General features: G+C 50.9%; 1 protein-coding gene across 2 annotated transcripts; it reads right to left on the minus strand.

Annotated features, from left to right (window-relative positions):
- Positions 1 to 4,471: 4,471 nt before the first annotated feature.
- On the minus strand, positions 4,472 to 10,343 carry LOC142074472 (uncharacterized). 2 transcript variants are annotated; one of them, XM_075135122.1, is made up of 6 exons: positions 10,216 to 10,343; positions 7,277 to 7,354; positions 6,809 to 7,105; positions 5,926 to 6,225; positions 5,175 to 5,276; positions 4,472 to 4,728 (listed from the first exon to the last, which is right to left on the minus strand). In XM_075135122.1, the coding sequence occupies exons 1-6, from the start codon at positions 10,244 to 10,246 to the stop codon at positions 4,700 to 4,702; spliced, it is 837 nt and encodes a 278-aa protein (XP_074991223.1). In that variant the 5' UTR covers positions 10,247 to 10,343; the 3' UTR covers positions 4,472 to 4,699. The 2 variants fall into 2 exon arrangements, with proteins under 2 accessions (XP_074991223.1, XP_074991224.1); XM_075135123.1 differs by having other exon boundaries at positions 4,472 to 4,783.
- Positions 10,344 to 19,601: the final 9,258 nt, after the last annotated feature.

Genomic DNA, 19,601 nt, shown 5'->3' on the forward strand with positions numbered 1-19,601 from the left:
GCAGCTTCCGTAGGAGGGGACGTGGAGAGGGCGGTGCTGAGCTCTTCTCCCTGGGATCCAGGGACAGGATGCCTGGGAATGGTTCAAAGCTTCACCGGCGGAGGTTTAGGCTGGACATTAGGAAGCATTTCTTGACAGAGGGGGTGGTCATGTACCGCAACAGGCTTCCTAGCGATGTGGTTTTTGCGTTTCAAAGCCTCCTTTTTATTGTTCGAATGCTCATTTTTATGGTCCAAAGATGTTTTTCAGGGCTAAAAGCCTCGTTTTTAAGGCTCAAAGAATCACTTTCAGATCCAAATCTCCATTTATAGAATCCAAAGCCTCATTTGTAGTGTTTTAACTCTCATTTGCAGGGTCCAAAGCTTCATTTGTAGGGTCTTAACCCTCATTTTAGGATACCAAGCCTCATTTTTAGAGTCCAAAGTCTCAGTTTTAGTTTACTAGTTTAGTTTTACTAAACTAAGCCGGGTCCGGCCCTTCCTTCAGGGGCCTCGCAGGTTGTTTGGGCAGAGCAGAGGGGACGGTCCCACCGGTATCTGACAGGGAGGAGAGCTGAGGCCAGCGCAGAGTCTTGCTTTGCCCTCGGGACAACATCTCCCAGCACGTCGCGGCACCATGGCCACCACGATGGGGGACTACATGTCCTAGCGTGCCGCAGGGTCCCAGGCCCGTGCGCTTCTTCTGCCAGCGCCTGCATCTCCCCAAACCATATTCCCTTCCTCGTGCCGCTGGTTTTTGTTTACTCTGACGTAGGATGACGAGGTCATCACGTTGTATTTCTGTTTCAGACGGCAGCGTTTCCTCCTAGTTTTCCTACGGGAAGGGCTCACGCGTTTGCAGCCTTGCAGCGGGGAAATTCTCAATGTCCAGTGCACAAATAACCAGAGAATTCTGTAAAAAAAAAAAAACAGAAGAAATCTGGTGGCAGAGAAAGGAAAAAAGATGCTGCTTTTTGCACGGACATGGCAAGTTGCAGGTGGTGGAGCAATCAAGGAGGTGGACAGAAGATTGCTCAGCCTGAGGTATAGACCAAGGGCACCTGGAGCTCCAGGATGGCTGGAAGGTGTTGGGCATGTGTTCCAAGCTAGCAACACAGGGAAGAAACTGGTTTCTCCAGGGACAATTGCCCGGGTAGGGATGGGGACACCTACTAGGGTCTAATGGCTCATTCTAGAGCAGCGGGGCCCAAGATGCCCCACTCCACCCCTCCTAACATCCCCAAGAGCTGAGTCAGGTCCTTGAACCCATGCCAGGTTCCTCTCCGTGCTGCGGTTTTGCTGACTCCTCCTCCGTTAAGGGTTTCCTGTTGAGTTCTGCTGAAGGGAAGATAGACCCTGTGGTTTCAACAATTGCCAGAAGGGGAGGGACCGGGGGCCATCCTATAGAGGAGAGGGGTGCGGGTCCTTGCAAAGACCCCAGGAGAGAAGATGCAAGTCCTGGGAGCGCTGGTAACATGGGATCTGGGGAAAGTGGGGTCCTTGTGAGGTGGGAAGAGGATCTGCGGTGCAATGGAAGGGCGGACGGGGCAACTGGGAGGGTTTGGAGGGCAGTGGGAAGGGGTGGAAGAAAGTAGGGGATGTGGGAAGGGCCCACATTTTGCGAGCAACCCCAAACAGTGCCCTTAGATGCCATGGGGTTAAGGGGAAGGCTGCTCCCTCCTAATTAATTGTAGGTAGCACTGGGTAATTAAGGGAGAGCCCATGGCTGGGGGCCAGGAGGGATCTGGGTGTACTTGGGTGTGTGGGGTGGAGCAGAGGCATCCGGACAGCTGGATCCTGGGTGGGTAGGAATGGGGGGGGCAGGGGACAGTGAGGTGGGTTGGGGTACCCCATTGCCCGGGTCCCCTGGGGGGCAGGGCTGCGTGTGGGGGAGACGGCATGCCTGGGTCCCCTGAGGGGGTAGTGGGGAGTGGGGGGGGGGAAGCAGAGGGAGCCAGGACGTCTGGGTCTCTCCAGGGGAGCGGTTGGGTGTGTTGGGTGCAGCAGGGACACCCGGATACCACAGTCCCGCGGGGAGCTGTGCTTGCCCATACAATGGGGTTGCCCTTACAATTCCCTTTCCAGGTCACCATGGAATCTCCATGGCTGATCGCAGCCCAGAGACCTCCTACCAGAAGCTCTTGCAGCAGCATGTGGACTACCTCGTGGCACCAATCCATACGCGGTCCCGTTATGCGGCATGACGTGCATTGCAACCACGTAGCCCAGTGCCTAAGCCATAGCCCCACTCCTACTCCATCCTGCGCTCCCATCCCACAACCTGTGCCACATCAACCCCACAGCCCTACTCCCACCTCTTGCCAAAACACGCATCCCATTGTGCCATCCATACCCCAAAGTCCAACAACTCACCACACGGGCCCACTCCCCCTGCCACAAAACCATCAACCCGCTCCCACACAGCCCCCTCCCACCCCATAGCCCCCCCCTCACCCTATAGCACTGTCTCCTCATAAACCAAACCCTACGCCCAAGTGCTGTTTCCACCATCTAGCTTCCCGTTTCTTGCCCCACTCTTTCTCCATAGCATAAAACCTTACCTATAGTGCCACTCCAGCCCTGTAGCCCCACTTCCACCCCAGAGCTTAATGCCCACTCCGTAACAAATCTTACCCTATAGACCCAGTCACACCACATAGCCCAATTCTAGACCATGGACAAGTAACCACCCAATGGGCTCCCTCCCAACACCTACCTCAAAGCCCCATTCTCACCCCATAGCCCAAAGAATACCCCAAAGAAGACTCAGTGTAATATTCTATTCCTATAATCCGTTGTCCACTCCGTCCCCGCTCCCACACTATAGCCTGACAGCCACCCTATACCCCACCTCCTATATCGCGCTCTGACCTGTAATCCAACATGAAGCCTGTTTCCTTTCTCCCACCCCGTTTCCCTTAGAATCATAGAATCATAGAATCATAGAATCATACAGGTTGGAAAAGACCTCTAAGATCATCGTGTCCAACCGTCAACCCAACACCCCCATGCCCTCTACACCATGTCCCTAAGGGCCTCATCTACACATCTTTTAAATACCTCCAGGGATGGTGACTCCACCACTTCCCTGGGCAGCCTGTTCCAAGGCCTGACCACTCTTTCAGTAAAGAAATTTCTCCTAATGTTCAATCTAAACATCCCTTGGTGCAACTTGAGGCCATTTCCTCTCATCCTATCGCTGTTACTTGGGAGAAGAGACCAACACCCACCTCGCTACAACCTCCTTTCAGGCAGTTGTAGAGCGCGATGAGGTCTCCCCTCAGCCTCCTCTTCTCCAGGCTAAACAACCCCAGTTCCCTCAGCCGCTCCTCATAAGGCTTGTGCTCCAGGCCCTTCACCAGCTTCGTTGCCCTCCTCCTCCTTCTCCCGACCCACAAGTCAAGGACAGTCCCACAGAGCAACACAAACTGCAAACATCCGTTCCTCCATCCATCTACCCCTACGAACCCCATATCGCATCTTCATAATCCCTATAGCCCATCTCTACGGCCACCAGGAACCCCAAAGCCTGCCCTGATCTCATCCCCACAGACACCATATGCCAGCAGTACCCCATACACTTCTCCCACCTCAATATTTCATCCTGCAACTCCAGGTCCGCCACAGCCCCTCATTTTTCCAAGGTCATAGAATCATGGAACCACAGTATCACAGAATGGTTTGGGTTGGAAGGGACATTTAAAGATCATCTAGTCCAAACCCCCCCTGCCATGGGCAGGGACATCTTTCACTAGATCAGGTTGCTCAAAGCCTCATCCAACCTGACCTTGAACATTTCCAATGATGGGGCATCCCCAACTTCTCTGGGCAACCTGTTCTGGTGCCTTACCACCCTCATTGTAAAAAATGTCTTCCTTATGTCCAACCTAAATCTCCCCTCGTATTTTAGCCCCACAGCTTCCGTATATCATACGTACAGCCCTCAAAAACGCAATATCCCTTCTTCACATATCCCTTAACCCCACAATGCCCCATCGGCCATCCCCAGCAACACCATATCCCTACAACGCCCCATCCGCTCCTTCCACAGTGCTTGCTCTACCCACGCTGTCCCCCATACTCCTGCAGTGCCTAGCAAATCCCCACTATCCCCCAGATTGCCCCATTTTCTCAGTGCCCCTTCCCTGCTCTCCTGGAGATCCCAGACATCCAAACTTCCCCCCCCCCCCCCCCCAATTGCCTGCCCCCTCTGTGGTGGCTCTCCCTGCAACCACAGCCCTAACATCAAGGACAGGGACAATCCCAGGCGAGGAGACAGAATGACAGCAGTGGCTGTTGTGTTGATGACTCACCAAAGGACATGTTCTGCTTTGGGGACTCTCTTTCCACCTTCTTTCTTCTCATCCTTCCTCTGTTTGCCTCCATTGCTTCACCTCTTTCAGATGCAAATAAGAACCAGGTGTGATGGGAACATGGTGGGGGTTACGGAAGGAACATGGAAACGTGCATCTCTTAATGAAACCCACAAGACCCAAACACAACATCCAGCTTTATTCAGACGGACCTGACGCGGGTTGGAAGGCAGGGGGGTCTGCACAGAGGAAAGGAGCAGCCAAAGCAACGCCGGTTGAACATGCACCGCTTCTGCCTCTTGGGGACACTGAGGCAGACAACGAGGAATCAGGCAGGACTCGAGGGAATGGATTGCCTTAGCTAAATGGAGCAAAACCTTTAGGGGATTCTTCTCCTCATTCCACTCGTTAATCCATTCGGAATCCCTCTTCCAGATCTGCAAATGAGAGAAGCAGCAGCATCGGAAATGGCTTCTCTTCAGTCTTGGACCTCTAAGGGAGATAAATGTGGGGATCGAAGCAGAGAGGAGGGTGAGAATCACAGAACCATAGAATCATTTAGGTTGGAAAAGACCTTCAAGATCATCAAGTCCAACCGTTAACCTAACACCACCAAGTCCACCACTGTCCCTAAGTGCCACATCTACAAGTCTTTTAAATACCACCAGGGCTGGTGACTCAGCCACCATTGAGGAGCAATCCTGTTCCAATTCTCTGTCCAGAATATCCTCCCCAAACAGCTTGGAACCAAATGTTTGTTCCTTTCCTTTTTTCTTTGGAAAGGAAGGTGGAATAACAGCCAAACAAGGTCATTGTTTGGCAAAGAAACTGAAGTCCCAGCAGTCTAAGAATTAGTGTGGCCCAACGAAAGTAAAATATTTACCTCTTGTCTTCATGAGGCGGTGGGAGAAGAAAAAGATGAGGCCGTTGATGGTGAAGAACGAACCCCCAACAACGATCTCTCGAATCCAGCTGATTTTAGGGCCTGGGAAGGAATCAATGGTAACTTCACCATGAGCCAAGCTTCTCCCCTCAACAGAGAAGATGACTCCTACCGGGAGCAAGCCCATCGATGGCTAAGCCCATCTTAGAGGGAAGGCGATGAACTTCCCTCCAGCTCTGCAGATCCCCTCTGCGGTAATCTTGGGAATGGGCATGGGAGTTAATGGATTGTGCGGAAATATTGGCTAGCAGATGGATGGGCCTACCAATAGGGTGGTTAGCTGTGCTGGCCACCCTACCACCTACTCCAAAACAGCTGTCGTGGTCCCTGGGAGATGGTTAGCTCTGGGGAAGCTATGGTGCATAACCCCCCAGGAGAATGATGGATTGCCATAGAAAGTTGTGGTCTCATCAGAAAAGCCAGAGAAGGGGATGAGACCGTCTTTTCATTGAGATCTTTTCCTCCGATCTCTCTCCATATTTTTGTTTATAAAAGCATGGGCAGGTATGGCAATGAGCTCCTCTAGTGATGGATAGAGAGACTGAGGCAGAGAGATGGGTGGTCATAGGACAGGACGGGATGGAGATGAGGCTCATGGATGAATGCACAGGCAAGCACACGGGGAGTGAATTAACTAACGAGGGGTCAGTAGTTACTAGATGGTCTGGTGAGGAAGGGTTTGAAAACTCACTTTTCACGTTGACATTGATCCAGCGGCTCCTTTCTGAGTGAACGGGACGTCCAGGCTTAATTACAGAATAGGCACAACTGTAAGACCCAGAGACCTCCTTTACCGTGATCCTGAGCTCGAAGCTATAGTTTTTCACGTTCGATACTGGGATGGAGACTGCAAGGCCGATGTCCACATAGTACTGGACTTCTCTAACATGAGCTGGAGATGAAGGCATGGAGCAGAGTAGCGTGACAGAGGTCCCAGACCTATAGACATGCTGCTGAGGATGCAGGGATAAAGTTGGGGCCACGGGAGCAGCTGGGGAAAAAAACCCACAAAGACAACACGTAACGCAAGTGATCCACTATCTATGGACATCAGGACCCGTGCACAAACCCCATGGTTTCTCCCAATGTCATGACTCAGCCTCGACAAAGGGACCAGAAAAGAAGCTAATTATTCTTCTGACTGTTGTTGGGGTGAATGCAGAGCCTTGAACTACAGAACAGCTTCTGGGGGTCACTCGTGGCTCTCTTTTCTATGCCCGTCTTGAACCCTGGGCAGGGGAAAAAAGACGCACGATTGGCAGAGATAAGAACTCAAAGCACCTTAAGCGGTTTCTTTGTATTCACTGAAGCGCAGAAAAGAAGTATTTTTACGTGCCCAAGGTGGGAAGGCTTGGGAAGGCCCACTGCTGTAAGACCTCTTGGAGGTGACGCAGCTGTTAGGCCAACTTATTCCTGCTTTCTCAGAGAAATCCAGGAGCCCAAGAGGAGCTTGTGAGACGCCGGAGCAACTTCACGTGTACATCGGCACCCAAATCATAAGGCCATCGGACAAGATCGTGCTCTGAGGGAGGCGTGCTGATGGTACCCAAGCCGTATAGAGAAGACCAACCTACCCTGAACCTTCACTGAAAGAGGGAGGCTCCTATTGGAAGGAGTTTCTTGTCCGGAGTCCTCCAGAAAGTACACGCACGTGTATTCCCCAGCAGATGCTTTTGTGGCTGTGAGCTGGAGCCAGGCAGTCGGGAGGGAGTAAGGTGCTTGCTGGTCGATTTGCTCCCCAGTTTGATTGAAGAACCGAAATCCACTTATTTTCTGTTTTGTCGCAACCAAGCATTTCAAACCCACAAGTTCCCCTTCATAATAGACATCATATCTGGGGTCTGTGGAGAGCGTGGGGGCTGGCAGAGGGTCTGGGGAAGAAAGACAGGATTTGGAGGATGGGGGGGGAACTTCCCGAGAGGAAAAGGAAAGGGAGCCACCCCTTTTCCCCTCCGTTTTACAAAACCCAGCTCGACCTTGCCTCGTTGCCAAAGGCCCAGTTCAGCTGGAGAGCATCTCGAGAGAGGTCAAGCTGCGCTTACCCGCAGAGCAGACAGCCAACGGTAGGAGCTGGAGGAAGGCTGCGAGAGACGGGCGCTGCGATGTCGAGAGAGAGGAGCCTGCAAAAAAGGAGAGGAAAGAAGTCACGTACGCAGCCACTGCCCTGTGAAGTCCTGCCCCTTTTGGCCATCGGTCAAGAGGGCAGCCCCTCCACAGCACCACGGACTCATACAGGTCGTGTGCCTTTTTGTGCCGCCGTGGCGTGGAAAGCCTAGACCGACCATGGAGAAAACCCGTGAAAACAATTTCGCATGCCAACGAGGCCACCCGTGGGGAAAAATATCTACAAACCTCAACATGCCCTTGAACCTATCTTTTAGCTGCACGCAACGTCTTGGATGAGATGATTTCTGCTCTTAGAAGCGATTTGGTGATTGCCAAGCGACTGATTGATATCGGCACTGGGAAATGATATCTTGCAACTTAAAGAAATGGGGCTGCTGGAGCCCTTACGGGGTTAGGAAGGATGGGAGGTCTCGGGGGTCCTAGCAGGGGAGAAAGGAGGCGCTGAGCCAGGGTGCAGGATAGGATGAGCTCAAGGTCTGCTTGCATCAAATGCCAGGCTGCAGGAAGGAATATTTGGGGTTTCTGGCCAGCTACGAGGCGGGGGTTGCTGCTTGGCTTAGAGATGAGGAGGGGCTGGGCAGCTGTGGTGGGCTGGCCCTGGCCGGCAGACCAGCCCCCACACAGCCACACGCTTCTCCCCGCACCCAGCAGGACGGGAGAAGAGAGTTAAGGAGTTGCAGGAAGAGCAAAAGCAAGAAAACTCCCGAGTTAAGACAAAAATAAAGAAGGGAAGGAAAGAGAAAGAGAGAAAAAAGCCGAAAGCGAAGCAAAGACAATCGCTCACCGCCTCCCACAAGCACGGGGACACCCGAGCCAGACCCCCAGTGAGGGCTGCCTGCCCCAAAGCCTCCTTCCCTCCGGTTTTATTGATGAGCGTGACGTTGTAGGGCATGGAACAGCTCTTTGGTCGGTTGGGGTCGGCTGTGCCGGTTGTGTCCCCTTCCAGCTTCTTGCACACCCCCAACCTTCTCCTGGCAGGGGGAAACAGAGAAGGCCCTGAGACCGTGCCAGTGCTGTCAGCAATATTCAAAGCTCTGGTTTGTTATCATCACTCTTCCAGTCACAAATCCAACACGGCACCGTACGGGCTGCTAGGAAGAAAACTACCCCCAGACCCAGGACAGAGGTCAGGAGCCTGGGGTCTCTCGCCGGCCTGGGAGCATGAACCCATCGCATCAACCCTGCGCAGGACATGGGTGCAGGAGTGTCCCAAGTATTCCCGATGGAAATTCTTGTTTTCAAGCACTTTTCTGTCTCTCCATGGAGAGAGGGCAGCACATCCCAAAACCGTTGGCCTCTTCCTTTCTGCTTCCTGGGGGAAAAAAAAAAAGGCTTTGGCAACTTGAGAGTAATCCAAGCGCCTTAATTTTGGTCTCGACTTCTGTTGGTGCTGCCCTAGAGATTCATCTTGCCTACGCCTGGGTGTTTCCGTCAAGAAGTTAAGTGCCGTGCAAGCGTGGCCAATGTAGATATCCAGGGTAAGGTCTCAGCTGGACTGGCGAGATGAAGGATGCGGTTGGGTGACGTGGTTTTTGCTGTCGCAAGCGTGAGGCAGCAGACCTAATCAGTTGTTTTCTGCCAAAAAGCTCCTCCCCCACGCAGCGCAGTTGAACGTAGTGACCTCAGTAACGGGGTGAGATGCGCACAAGAAGAGGGTACGTGCAGGTGCCTGTCCCTTCTTTTCAGTCCCCACTGATGATGCTGAAACATTTGTGCCGAAAAGAGGCGGGATGGAGGCAGGCCGGAGCATTAAAAGTCCCGGAGCAGAGTTTTGACCTGAAATCAATCTTTCTTAGAAAGATCATGGCTTTGTTTCACCCCCAGCCTGGGATGAGCCAGTCCTAGTCTGGTTCTCAAGCCAGACTGAAAAAGGAAGCAGAACACTTGATCAGATCCAATTTCATAACATCTCCACCAGAGAAAAATGAAAGAAAACAGTGGAACTGATATTTAGCAGCCAGACTCGTTTGCCACGATGAAGATCACGGGCTGGGATCCTCTCCAGCACCACCACAGCAATGAGTTTTGGGCCAAACGTTCTTCATCTCCTGAGAATGTGCATATCCAGGTGACGGGGCAGAACTAACTGCATCAACCCCCCCGAGAAATGTATTATTGAGGGTCTAGCAGAGGGGAAGGGAAGGAGAAAAATGTGAGGAGAGGAGAGGAGAGGGGAAGAGAGGAGAGGAGAGGAGAGGAGAGGAGAGGAGAGGGGAGAAAGAGGAAGAGGGTTATAGAGAGGAGGATGACAGACAAGGAGGGAAGATCGGATAGAAAGCCAGAAAGGAGAGAGGGAGAAAGAAGAGATGATGGCAGCAAAAGAGAAGACTCGAGAGGGATATAAGGCAGAAGAAGGGCTGGAGAGGAAAGAAAGGGAAAGAATGGAGAGGGGAAGAAATGAGAGAAGAGGAAAAAGGAGAAATGAACATGGGGGAGGGGAGGGGAGGGGAGAGGAGGGGAGAGGAGGGGAGAAGAGAGGAGAAGAGAGGAGAAGAGAGGAGAAGAGAGGAGAAGAGAAGAGAAGAGAAGAGAAGAGAAGAGAAGAGAAGAGAAGAGAAGAGAAGAGAAGAGAAGAGAAGAAGAGAAAGAGAAGAGAAGAGAAAGAGAAGAGAAAGAGAAGAGAAAGAGAAGAGAAAGAGAAGAGAAAGAGAAGAGAAAGAGAAGAGAAAGAGAAGAGAAAGAGAAGAGAAAGAGAAGAGAAGAGAAAGAGAAGAGAAAGAGAAGAGAGAAGAAGAGAGAAGAAGAGAAGAGAGAGAAGAAGAGAGAAGAAGAGAAGAGAGAGGAGAAGAGAAAGAGAAGAGAAAGAGAAGAGAAAGAGAAAGAGAAGAGGGCAAAGTGGGGATGAGCGACTCACTGAGGAGTATCACGAGGCAGTAGACCATCATGGCACCACGAGCCAGCGGGTGCTCAGAGCTCTGCCGGCCTGTCCAGGAGAGAAGCTGCCTGCTGGCTCTGTCCTGCCTTCTTCATCTGTCTGACTGGAGTTGGGTGGGCAGAGGGGCAGGGGGAGGAAGTGCTGCATAATGAAGTAGAAGCCACTAACCAATGGGGGAGCTGCAGCCCGGACGTTGTGTGTCTTGGGGTTGTCGTTGTGTTTTCAGAGATCTTTTCCTCCCCACGTGCTCTAGATCACCTTTGGGCAGTCTCTTTGCTCCGCGAACCATGGTCCACCTCATCCCTCCCCTGAGCGGGGGACAGAAGGGGCCGTTTTCTACTCCCTTTTGCCTTAGGCGCCTTCCTCGCGACGAGCGACAAAGAGGATCAGCAGTAGCAAGGTCCTTTCTTCTTGTTCCCATTTCCCAAACCACAGGATCCAACCTCCCCCTTCTGTTCTTTCCCAGCTCCCATCACGCCTGTGACCGACCCAAGCGTGCCGAGGCGAGAGAGCTCCACAGTCTAGCGACCTGCAGCAAAATGGCTGGGAAGGGACATCTGCCAACAGGTAGCGCAAAGAGGGTTTCCACAACGTCCTCCTGCAGTGCACGCGAACTGGGGTGGCACCAGCAGGTGCACAGGGGCCACTTTTGGATGATTTGGAAGCTGCAGAGGACTCAAGGACCCATCCTAAGATACATCAACATCCAGTTAAAACGATGTTTGGATGTTCAAAGCAATGGAGAATGGAAACAATCCCTTCCTTCCTCCTTCTTTCCTCCTCCACTGAGACAGAGGAGACGCCACAAGCGAGAGACCTTCTGAGCAAAGATGCGATCCAGGCAATCCTGAGATCAACCACCACTTTAACTCCTCAGGGCCATGGGAGAAGCACTTGTGTCACCTTTGTGGGGAGTTCCTTGGTAAACCCCCTGGCTTGCAACAAGCGCGCGTCGCTGGCTGAAAAGGCTCCTAGGAAGCCCTCCAGGTGTCCTAGACCTTGGCAGTCAAAGTGGTGTCAGCTCCCGTCTTGCACTGAGAAGATCGGGGCAGGGATGAGGAGGTATCACTGATCTGAGCTGCCACCGTCCCACGTGATGGCATGGTTTTGGGGGAGGATGCTCTGCATTGCTCAATGTTTTGGGGACTCAGGTGTGGTCCACCCATTGAAGGAATCCCCAGTGCAAGGGCATCCGCGGAGCAGAAGCACTCCTCCCTGGGCTGGATGTGTGCTGCTCACCGGTGCCGCGTTGCCTTTCTGCCCTCACTTTGTATCCTCCGATCTGATCCTCCTTTGCCCTCTTCACTCTCCTCCTCTGACAGATCAGCGGCTTCCAGCAGCAGGAACAGGTACAGCAGCAGGGCACCAATGGGATGGATGGAGATGAGGGCTGTTGGAGATGCGAGGGCACAGACACAACCGCAAACCATCAGCAAGGGTCCTCAGGCCATGCCTCTACTAAGTCAAGTGTTTTTTCTTTCTCTCCTGGTTTCCTGTGAGAGGGAACACAAGGTTGGTGTTTGAGGAATCTTCCTCCACCTTTGCTCCCTGGAGACACTGAGGATGAAGCCAGTTTGGCTACGTTTCTTTGCCCCTGCCCCATCCTGTCCTGTCCCATCCTGAAAAGTCCATTACTCCTGCCGTCTTGGGGCCCTACTATGCCATCAGGATTCTCCAACTAATATCCTCTCCTGCAACCATGCTGCGGTCCCAGACGTAGAGCCCAGGTGGGTTTAGTTGTTCAATTGCTCTTGCTGTCCCTGCCATGGAGCAAGTCCCGCGCTCCCGGGTGGTTTTGGGGGTCTTGGCCAGTGCCTCAAACAAGCCAGGGATCATTCTGCAGTGGTATCAGATATGACCACCCTGGCTACACGAGCAGAAGCTATTGCCTGTCCTACTTGACTTGCTCTTCATGTTTCAGGCCTATGGTGGTCTAGAGGTGGAACCGAGCATGTATAAAGCAGTGTAGACATGCGAGGATGTGAATCTGTCTCAAATGCAACGCAAAAGTCCCTCTGGTTTTCCTGGGAATGGTCTTGACTGGGAAAAGGTTGCGATGGCCGCAGGGGCTCATTTTGCGTGGTGATCATCATGGCCTGGCTCAGGGGTGACAGGAGCGATTGCCACTGACGCTCTCCTTGTGCCTGCAGGTAGGTTGTCCCGTTGCGGTGGGTTTGGCTGTCAGGATGCCAAAGAGAATGCAGTTCCTTCTGCAAGTCTCTGAGAATTGCTCTGCCCCATCTTTATAGAAGTAAAGCTTCCATCCACCGCGACCAAAGAAAATGCACCTGGGTTTTGGCCTGGAGGGGCAATGGGACTCTACTTCCCAAACCAGACCTGAATTTAACAAATCTGTAACTACGTCCACATATACTCCCAGACCTTGCTGTAGACCCTGAGAAAAACTTCCTTTTTGCAGTAACATCCAGAACCTTGCTTGGCGTAAACAGCACCCACCCACTTCCTCCTCGAACCCAGAGTTCATTTCTCGTTGAATCTCAGTAGGAATCCCAATGAAGATAGACCTTCAATTTATAGAAAGACAAATTCATTGCCTATACATCAGAGCAAACGTACGCTTACCAAGGCAACAATCGTACTGAGAAGATACCAACCATCTCTCCTGAAGGTCCATATCTACACACCCCTCTTCTGGTGTATGGAAGGCATTTGCAGATAGTTCAGATTCTTGCTGAAGTTCAGGCAATTCTTTTTCCCGTGGTTTGTTCAGCAACAGGGCTCTTGCTCACCATTGTGTTGACTCATGCTACCACCTGCAATGATTGTTAGGTGAATCAGGGTGGTATGTCTCCTGCTGGAACACCTGAGACGCTTCAGTCTTTGGGGCAAGAGATGTGAGATGGGTTCTCATGGGCTCAGATGTCCATGTGTCCCAAGAGGAGAAGGAAATGAGCCACCCTGCACACTCTCCCCACATCAGGATTGTTACCTGCAGATGACCCACGTGTGAAAAGTACCTGTAGAGAGGTTGAAAGACAGAAAAGAGACGAGGGAGAGATCTGTGGTGGATACAGGCAGTGTCGCAGAAGCTGGTGTAGCCTTGGAAATGGAGGCCGGTGGAGGGGGCTGTCATGGGGTGAAGGAGCTTGTACAAGGGAAAGAGCAAAACAATTACGTGTCGGTAGGGATCCAAAAGAAAGTGAAAGAGTAGGAGAAAATTAAAAGAAAACTGATTTACCTACAAAGAAAAAAAGAGGGAGGAAAGTAAAAAGGGAAGGGAAGGGAAGGGAAGGGAAGGGAAGGGAAGGGAAGGGAAGGGAAGGGAAGGGAAGGGAAGGGAAGGGAAGGGAAGGGAAGGGAAGGGAAGGGAAGGGAAGGGAAGGGAAGGGAAGGGAAGGGAAGGGAAGGGAAGGGAAGGGAAGGGAAGGGAAGGGAAGGGAAGAGCAAGTGTGCCCTCCCCACCATTGCATGAGCAAAGACATTTCATCTGTCCTCCTCGCTGCTAGGAAACAGCAAAAGAAAAAAAGGAAGAAAAAAATAATTGTGCCATCTTCTTGACCCTCATGGTCAGCTGCACCGTTCCAGCAATTCCACTGATGTCCCCTTTGGCCACTGAACTGGCACACTTGACCACTTTCATCTTCCTGTGCCAGTTAAAATGAGGGAGTGTTTTGCTTTAGCTCTTAAATCGGGTGCAGGGCCATGGGAAGTGATTCCTGGCAAGAAAACCATGGACACTCCACTTAGTCCTTCTGGGAAGAGGATGCACTGAACTTCCCTCGCGGTCGCGAATGAGTGGTTTAGAGGCCACTTAAAGAATGACTGCCAAAGTTATTAAAAGAAAGTGATTTTAACAGAGACCTATAAAGGTGCGACTTTACAGAGTTCGGTGGCAAGGTCCACTCTATTACTTACTACACAGATGAAACATATAAAGAAAAATCATGGTATGTCTAAGGGTTTATATCTATATGTGTTTAGCAGCAGTCTAGGGTTCATTCACTGTTTTAGCAGTACTTAATCATTAACTAATCATTAACAAACTTTAGCAGCACTTAATCATTAACTAATTTGATATTTACGAAGTAAGTGTTAGTGGAGTCTACTACAATCACGACTTAATTACAGATTATGCTTACTATTAGTTCACACACACAGACAGAAATATATATATATAAAAACGTACATATAATAGGTACATATAAAAGTTACCTGTTAAAAAATTCCCCTCAAGTTCAGTGAAGAAATATTCATGTAAAATGTCTCGGCATTTCTCAATGGGCGAGGGTTGAGCCTTGAGAAATGAAGAGTTTCAGCCCAGGTCCCGTCAGACGACGGGCCTCTGAATATCGCAGACCCGCGAGCTCCGAGAGGCTCCCACTCCGAGGGAGATGCTGGGTGCAGCCGCTGCGGTCCCAGAGAGCTCCAAGGGTCTCACTTAGGACCAGCACTTATAGGTTCGCAAGATGGTTGGCTTTAGTCATCCGTAAATTTCCATCCTGGCCACAGTCCCAGGTGGTAATTACTAAAAATTCTCAAGGTTTCGGTGTTGCTGGGCCAGGCAGTAGGAGGACGTTCTCCGCTTCAGCTACGCAGAATTTCTGATACGGTCAAGGAGCGCTCAACCGCCAGACTTCAATACACCGAGGCCGAGGTTTCATGGGAATTTCTGAGATCAACAAGCGGCCTGGGAGGGGGGGGGAATGCACCACCACGCTCACTTGCCTAGTTCCCGGATGGATCTGTTGGATAGCCTGATCCATGGAGAGAGAGAGACGCAAGCCCTTTGCCTACCCTCCATGTTTATCCATCTCTGCTATCCACAGCAAAGACCATGGCAAACCCATTTTCCTCCCAAAGGTGGGCCAATGTCACTAAATTCCCTGTGAGCCCTTTGCAGTCAGTGACGCGAAAGAAAGACCTTCGCGATTTGTCCTCCTTATCCTTGCAACTTGCACTAAATCGGAGTCAGTGCTGGTGACAGTCCCACTTTGTGGTGGAATAAAACCTCCTTCCCATTTTGTTCGGTCCATCTCTGTATCCTCAAAGGTTCTGTAGCTGTTTACATGTCAAAAATATGCAAATGAACTCAGTGCATCGGGGGTACTAAGAGTAACCCCTTCCCCGTAGTGCTGTCTGCTGGGTTTTCGGACATGGCTGGAAGAAATATATTAAGTTTTACTTCCCAAATCCTAAACCTGAGGAACTTCATTAATTCACTGAAATTCGCAGTCAAGACTTCACACCGTTCTTTCCTGGCTTTATCGTTCTTTATTTGATAGTGATTCGTCTTTTCTGGTGCTATTCTTCTAGAAATTAGTCGTCTGCTTTTTAGGTAATCATCTAAATCTACTCTGTGGACAGAAATCAAACTAGCCGGAGGACTATTATCCATGTCTAAAATCAGGGGCTGAGACAGATACGATGAATCCCCTTTAGGAAGTGTTGATTTCGCTCCACATTCAAGAAGGACAACCTGCATGGAAAGTGTTCAGTACCTCTGAATTGGCTGTAAATACGAGAGAGGGAGATCATGGCCACCTTTAGTTTTCCCTTGGAAACAAGGGTTGCTGCATCTATGTGTCCTAGTTAGCTCAGCTGCCATTGCTATCAGTAGGAACTTCACCTGTGGGCCTTAGGGCACAATTCATCTGACCCTCTAGAAATTCTGTGGGTTTGCTGCCTAAGCACTGGTATTTGATGACCTTTCTGATGCTTGGGGTATCGCCTATTTAGTCTCCAGCTACCATACTACAAGTATGTGCATCCCATCTGCTCACCTGCTGAAAATATCTCTGCTACCCCACGCTCCTTGGATGTTCCTAGATACCTGAATTGCTCCTGGGGTGTTGCTCATCTCACCTCAAGACTTGTGGCCATGTTCAGATGTATCTTCGATTATTTAGGGACATGGTTTAGTGGGCATGGTAGTGTTGACGGTTGGACTCAATGATCTTAGAGGTCTTTTCCAACCTTAATGATTCTATGATTTTATGCAAGCTGAAAGGGAAGACCATGTCTACCAGGCATGGCAGCCACGTTTAGCTGCAGCCATCTGATATGAGGAGAGTTAAATCCCACCCCTAAATTGCTTTAAAGATTAATGTTGATCTGGCCCTGGAGCAGATCAACACTGGGTTGCTGCTGGAGGAAATGAGCTTAGAGCAAATGTCCTTGTTCTACCATCCCACCACCGCGTACTTGACAATGTGGTGAACCAAGAGTGGGTTTTGAGATGATGAAGAAACAACGTTAACAGAGATGAAGATCAGAAAAGGCTGCGAATGAAGGTGGGAAATAAAGGTTTTGATTCAGTTACTCAAAGTGTCTGGTAGCTTTATAGATGACCTTCAGCTTCTGTGAGCTTGTGGATGCTCTGTGGGTCCTGTGCTATATCTACTAGTCCCAGATGCATGTCTCAAATACGTAAATGCATTTAAACTGGTACGAGCTGCCCACCTTTAGGCAAATAAATCCCATCTTAAGCTGGCAGGCGATGTCCTTTCTGTTTCTTTCCTTCAGCTTCTCCTACCAGCTGGTGACAAGCAAAGATTCCCCATCTCAGCTGGTGACTGGCCAACATTATCTGTCTGAACAAGCTGACCATGCCCTCTTGTGGCAAAGCAAACCAATGGTGTCCAGAGCTGCATTAGGAAGAACATTGCCAGCAGGTCGAGGGAGGTGGCCCTTCTCCTCTTCTCAGTACCTCGTGAGGTCACACTGGAGTGCTGAGGCCAACGCTGGGCTCCCCAGGACAAGAAAGGTAGGGGCTTACTGGAGTCCAGCAAATGGCCACGGAGATGATTGAGGGACTGGAGCATCCTTCATCCAAGGAAAGGCTGAGAGTGCTGGGACTCTTCAGCCTGGAGAGTAGAAGGCTCAGGAGGGATCTTACCAATGTGTCTAAGTCCCTGATGAATATTTATACGCAGTGACAGGATGCACAAACTGAAACACACGAATGCAAGAAAACACCTTTTTTACCGTCAGGGTGATCAGACACAGGAACACAGAGAGATTGCGGAGTCTCTATCCTTGGAGATATTAAAAATCCGACTGGATGTGGTCCTGGGCAACCTGCTCCAGCTGACTGTGCTTGAGCGGGGGAGGCTAGACTAGATGATCTCCAGAGGTTCCACACTGCTCTGTGTTATCCACCGTTCATCCCTAAATGAGCAGATCCGTTGCATATTTTATTCTTTGGGAAGATGTTATGGGTTGGCACAAGAGAGGCTTGATTGTTCCAGTGGGTCTGGAAAGGTGAAAATAGAAAAGTGAGAAGAGGAATCGGTGATTTTAACGAAGTGTATCCACAGCTCCGGGACCGTTATCATTTCATGAGCCGTTGGGATTACAGGAGTTTGAAATGGAGAGGCCGTTGTGTCGTTAGCCAGCAGAAACAGCAGGCAGGTGTCTATCAGGGATCTTGTCGTATGGGCTTATTCTTATTTTAATAGCATCACCCAGAAGCTAATGAAAGTGAAGATTAAACTCAAAAAAAAAGAGAAACATCTGAAAATATCCACGCTTCTATCTTTACCAGTGGTTCTACCCATTCAACAGGAAAAAGAAAGAGCAACGTCATTGTCACAAGGACGGAGATAAGGTTTCTGCACCAGATATGATCTCTTAGCCAGTTTCCATTCGGTATGACTTCGCAGACCCAATCTGAGCTGTGCCCGGCCACTCTCCTCTGCCAGCAACGCCGGAGAGTAGTACAAAGCTCAATGATCGTTAAAAATCTTGATGGCCTTCCCAGCACGGGAGCTGAGCACCTTAGGGTTCTCATGGGAGAAACGCAGGAGCATGTGGTCGATGTAGAGCAAGAGGAAAGAGGTGGGACAGAGGGAACTGTCCCACCAAGGGAGGTGGAGAGCGGCACGGTCACCCATGATTCAGAGTCCTCCTGTTGAGCTGTTGACCCTTGCAACAGAGGGTGTTAATCATAAAGAAATGAGACCAGACCTGTCAGTACCGACCGTGAGATTCGGTGGGTCTGAGAATCCCTTAGCTGGAAATGGTCCCAAGAGGTTCACCAAGCCATTCTTCTGCCCTAGGGGCAGCTCTGTTCCATGAGACGTTTCAGGTTGGGGCTGGTGCGGCCAATCTTATGGTCACCCATGCGGAGCCTTAAAAGTGACCGTACGTGTCATGTTTTCTGATGTGGGTGTTGGGTCATATGGGGAAAATCGGGGTGTTCTTCCGTCATGACTTCTGTAATTAATAACGCTACGTTCTGATTTTCCTGATTTTACGTTTGATCATTTTTAAACGTTTTACGGTTTGAACGTTTTCATCGGTTTACTGTTGTGGTGGGTTAGTCTTGGCTAGGAGCCAAAGTCCGAGCCAGCCGCTCGCTCACTCCCCCTCCGTGGGACGGGGACGGGGGGGAGGGGGGGAGAAAAATAGGAAGAATGCAAATGAGGAAGCTCGTGGGTTAAGATAAATGCAGGGTGATCACTTACCAATTACTGTCGTGGGAAAAACAGACTCCACTTAGGGAAAATCGACTGAATTTACTGCCAGATAAAACACATGTGTAATTATTGATTTGGGCAGATGAACATTAAAACAACCCCTTTCTTCCCCATGTTTCCCATGCTCAACTTCACTCCTTCACTCCAGACTCCTCTCCCCATCCCAGAGCGGCGCAGGGGCAGGGGGGTGAGGGGTTCTGGTCGATACGTAGCGGTTTCTCTCCGACGCTCCTTTCTTCTCACTCCTGCTGTGGGGTCTCAGTGGGCTGGAGTTCCTTCTCCATCTGTGGGTCCTCCACTGGCTGCGTATCTGCCCCTCCATGGAGCACCTCTACTGCCTCCTCCTCAGACCTTCTTGTTCCCTCTTGTTTCTCACTCTTCTTGGCATTTTCTGCCTATTCTGAACTATTTTTGCTCAGGCAAAGCTCCCCCCCCCCCTCCCGCCTCGACACCCCGCACACCCAGACACACGGATACAGGACAGACATTGAGCAGCTCGGAGGTTGCGAGGGGAGGACACGGGAGCACTCGCCACCGGGGGAGAGCCCGAGGGCAGGAGAAGGCTCCAGGGCTCAAAGCAGCCCACCAGGACCTTCAGCCAAGCTCTTCGTCCTGGTACGTGGTAGGAGGACGAGACACAACATGGGCCACAGCGGAGAGAAGAGACCTGGCAATGTCCCTCCAATCCATGAGCCTGCTGGTGGCCTATCAGGGGCTGGGGACGACGTGACTAAGGAACAGGTCTGCCAGTTGTGTGTCGTGGTTATGGCTGCCTGTCACATCGCTACATTCACATATGAAAAGAAGGAAATAAAAATGTATATAAACTGCTCTCACCTGGGTCAGAGGAACGGTCGCTCTCACAGAGGGTGTTGAAGACCGAGGCAAGAATTTCAGCCAAGAAATGCTTTTTTTCGGCAAGAAAAG

Source organism: Calonectris borealis, chromosome 36 (genome assembly GCF_964195595.1).
Source record: "Calonectris borealis chromosome 36, bCalBor7.hap1.2, whole genome shotgun sequence".
Classification (NCBI taxonomy): domain Eukaryota; kingdom Metazoa; phylum Chordata; class Aves; order Procellariiformes; family Procellariidae; genus Calonectris; species Calonectris borealis.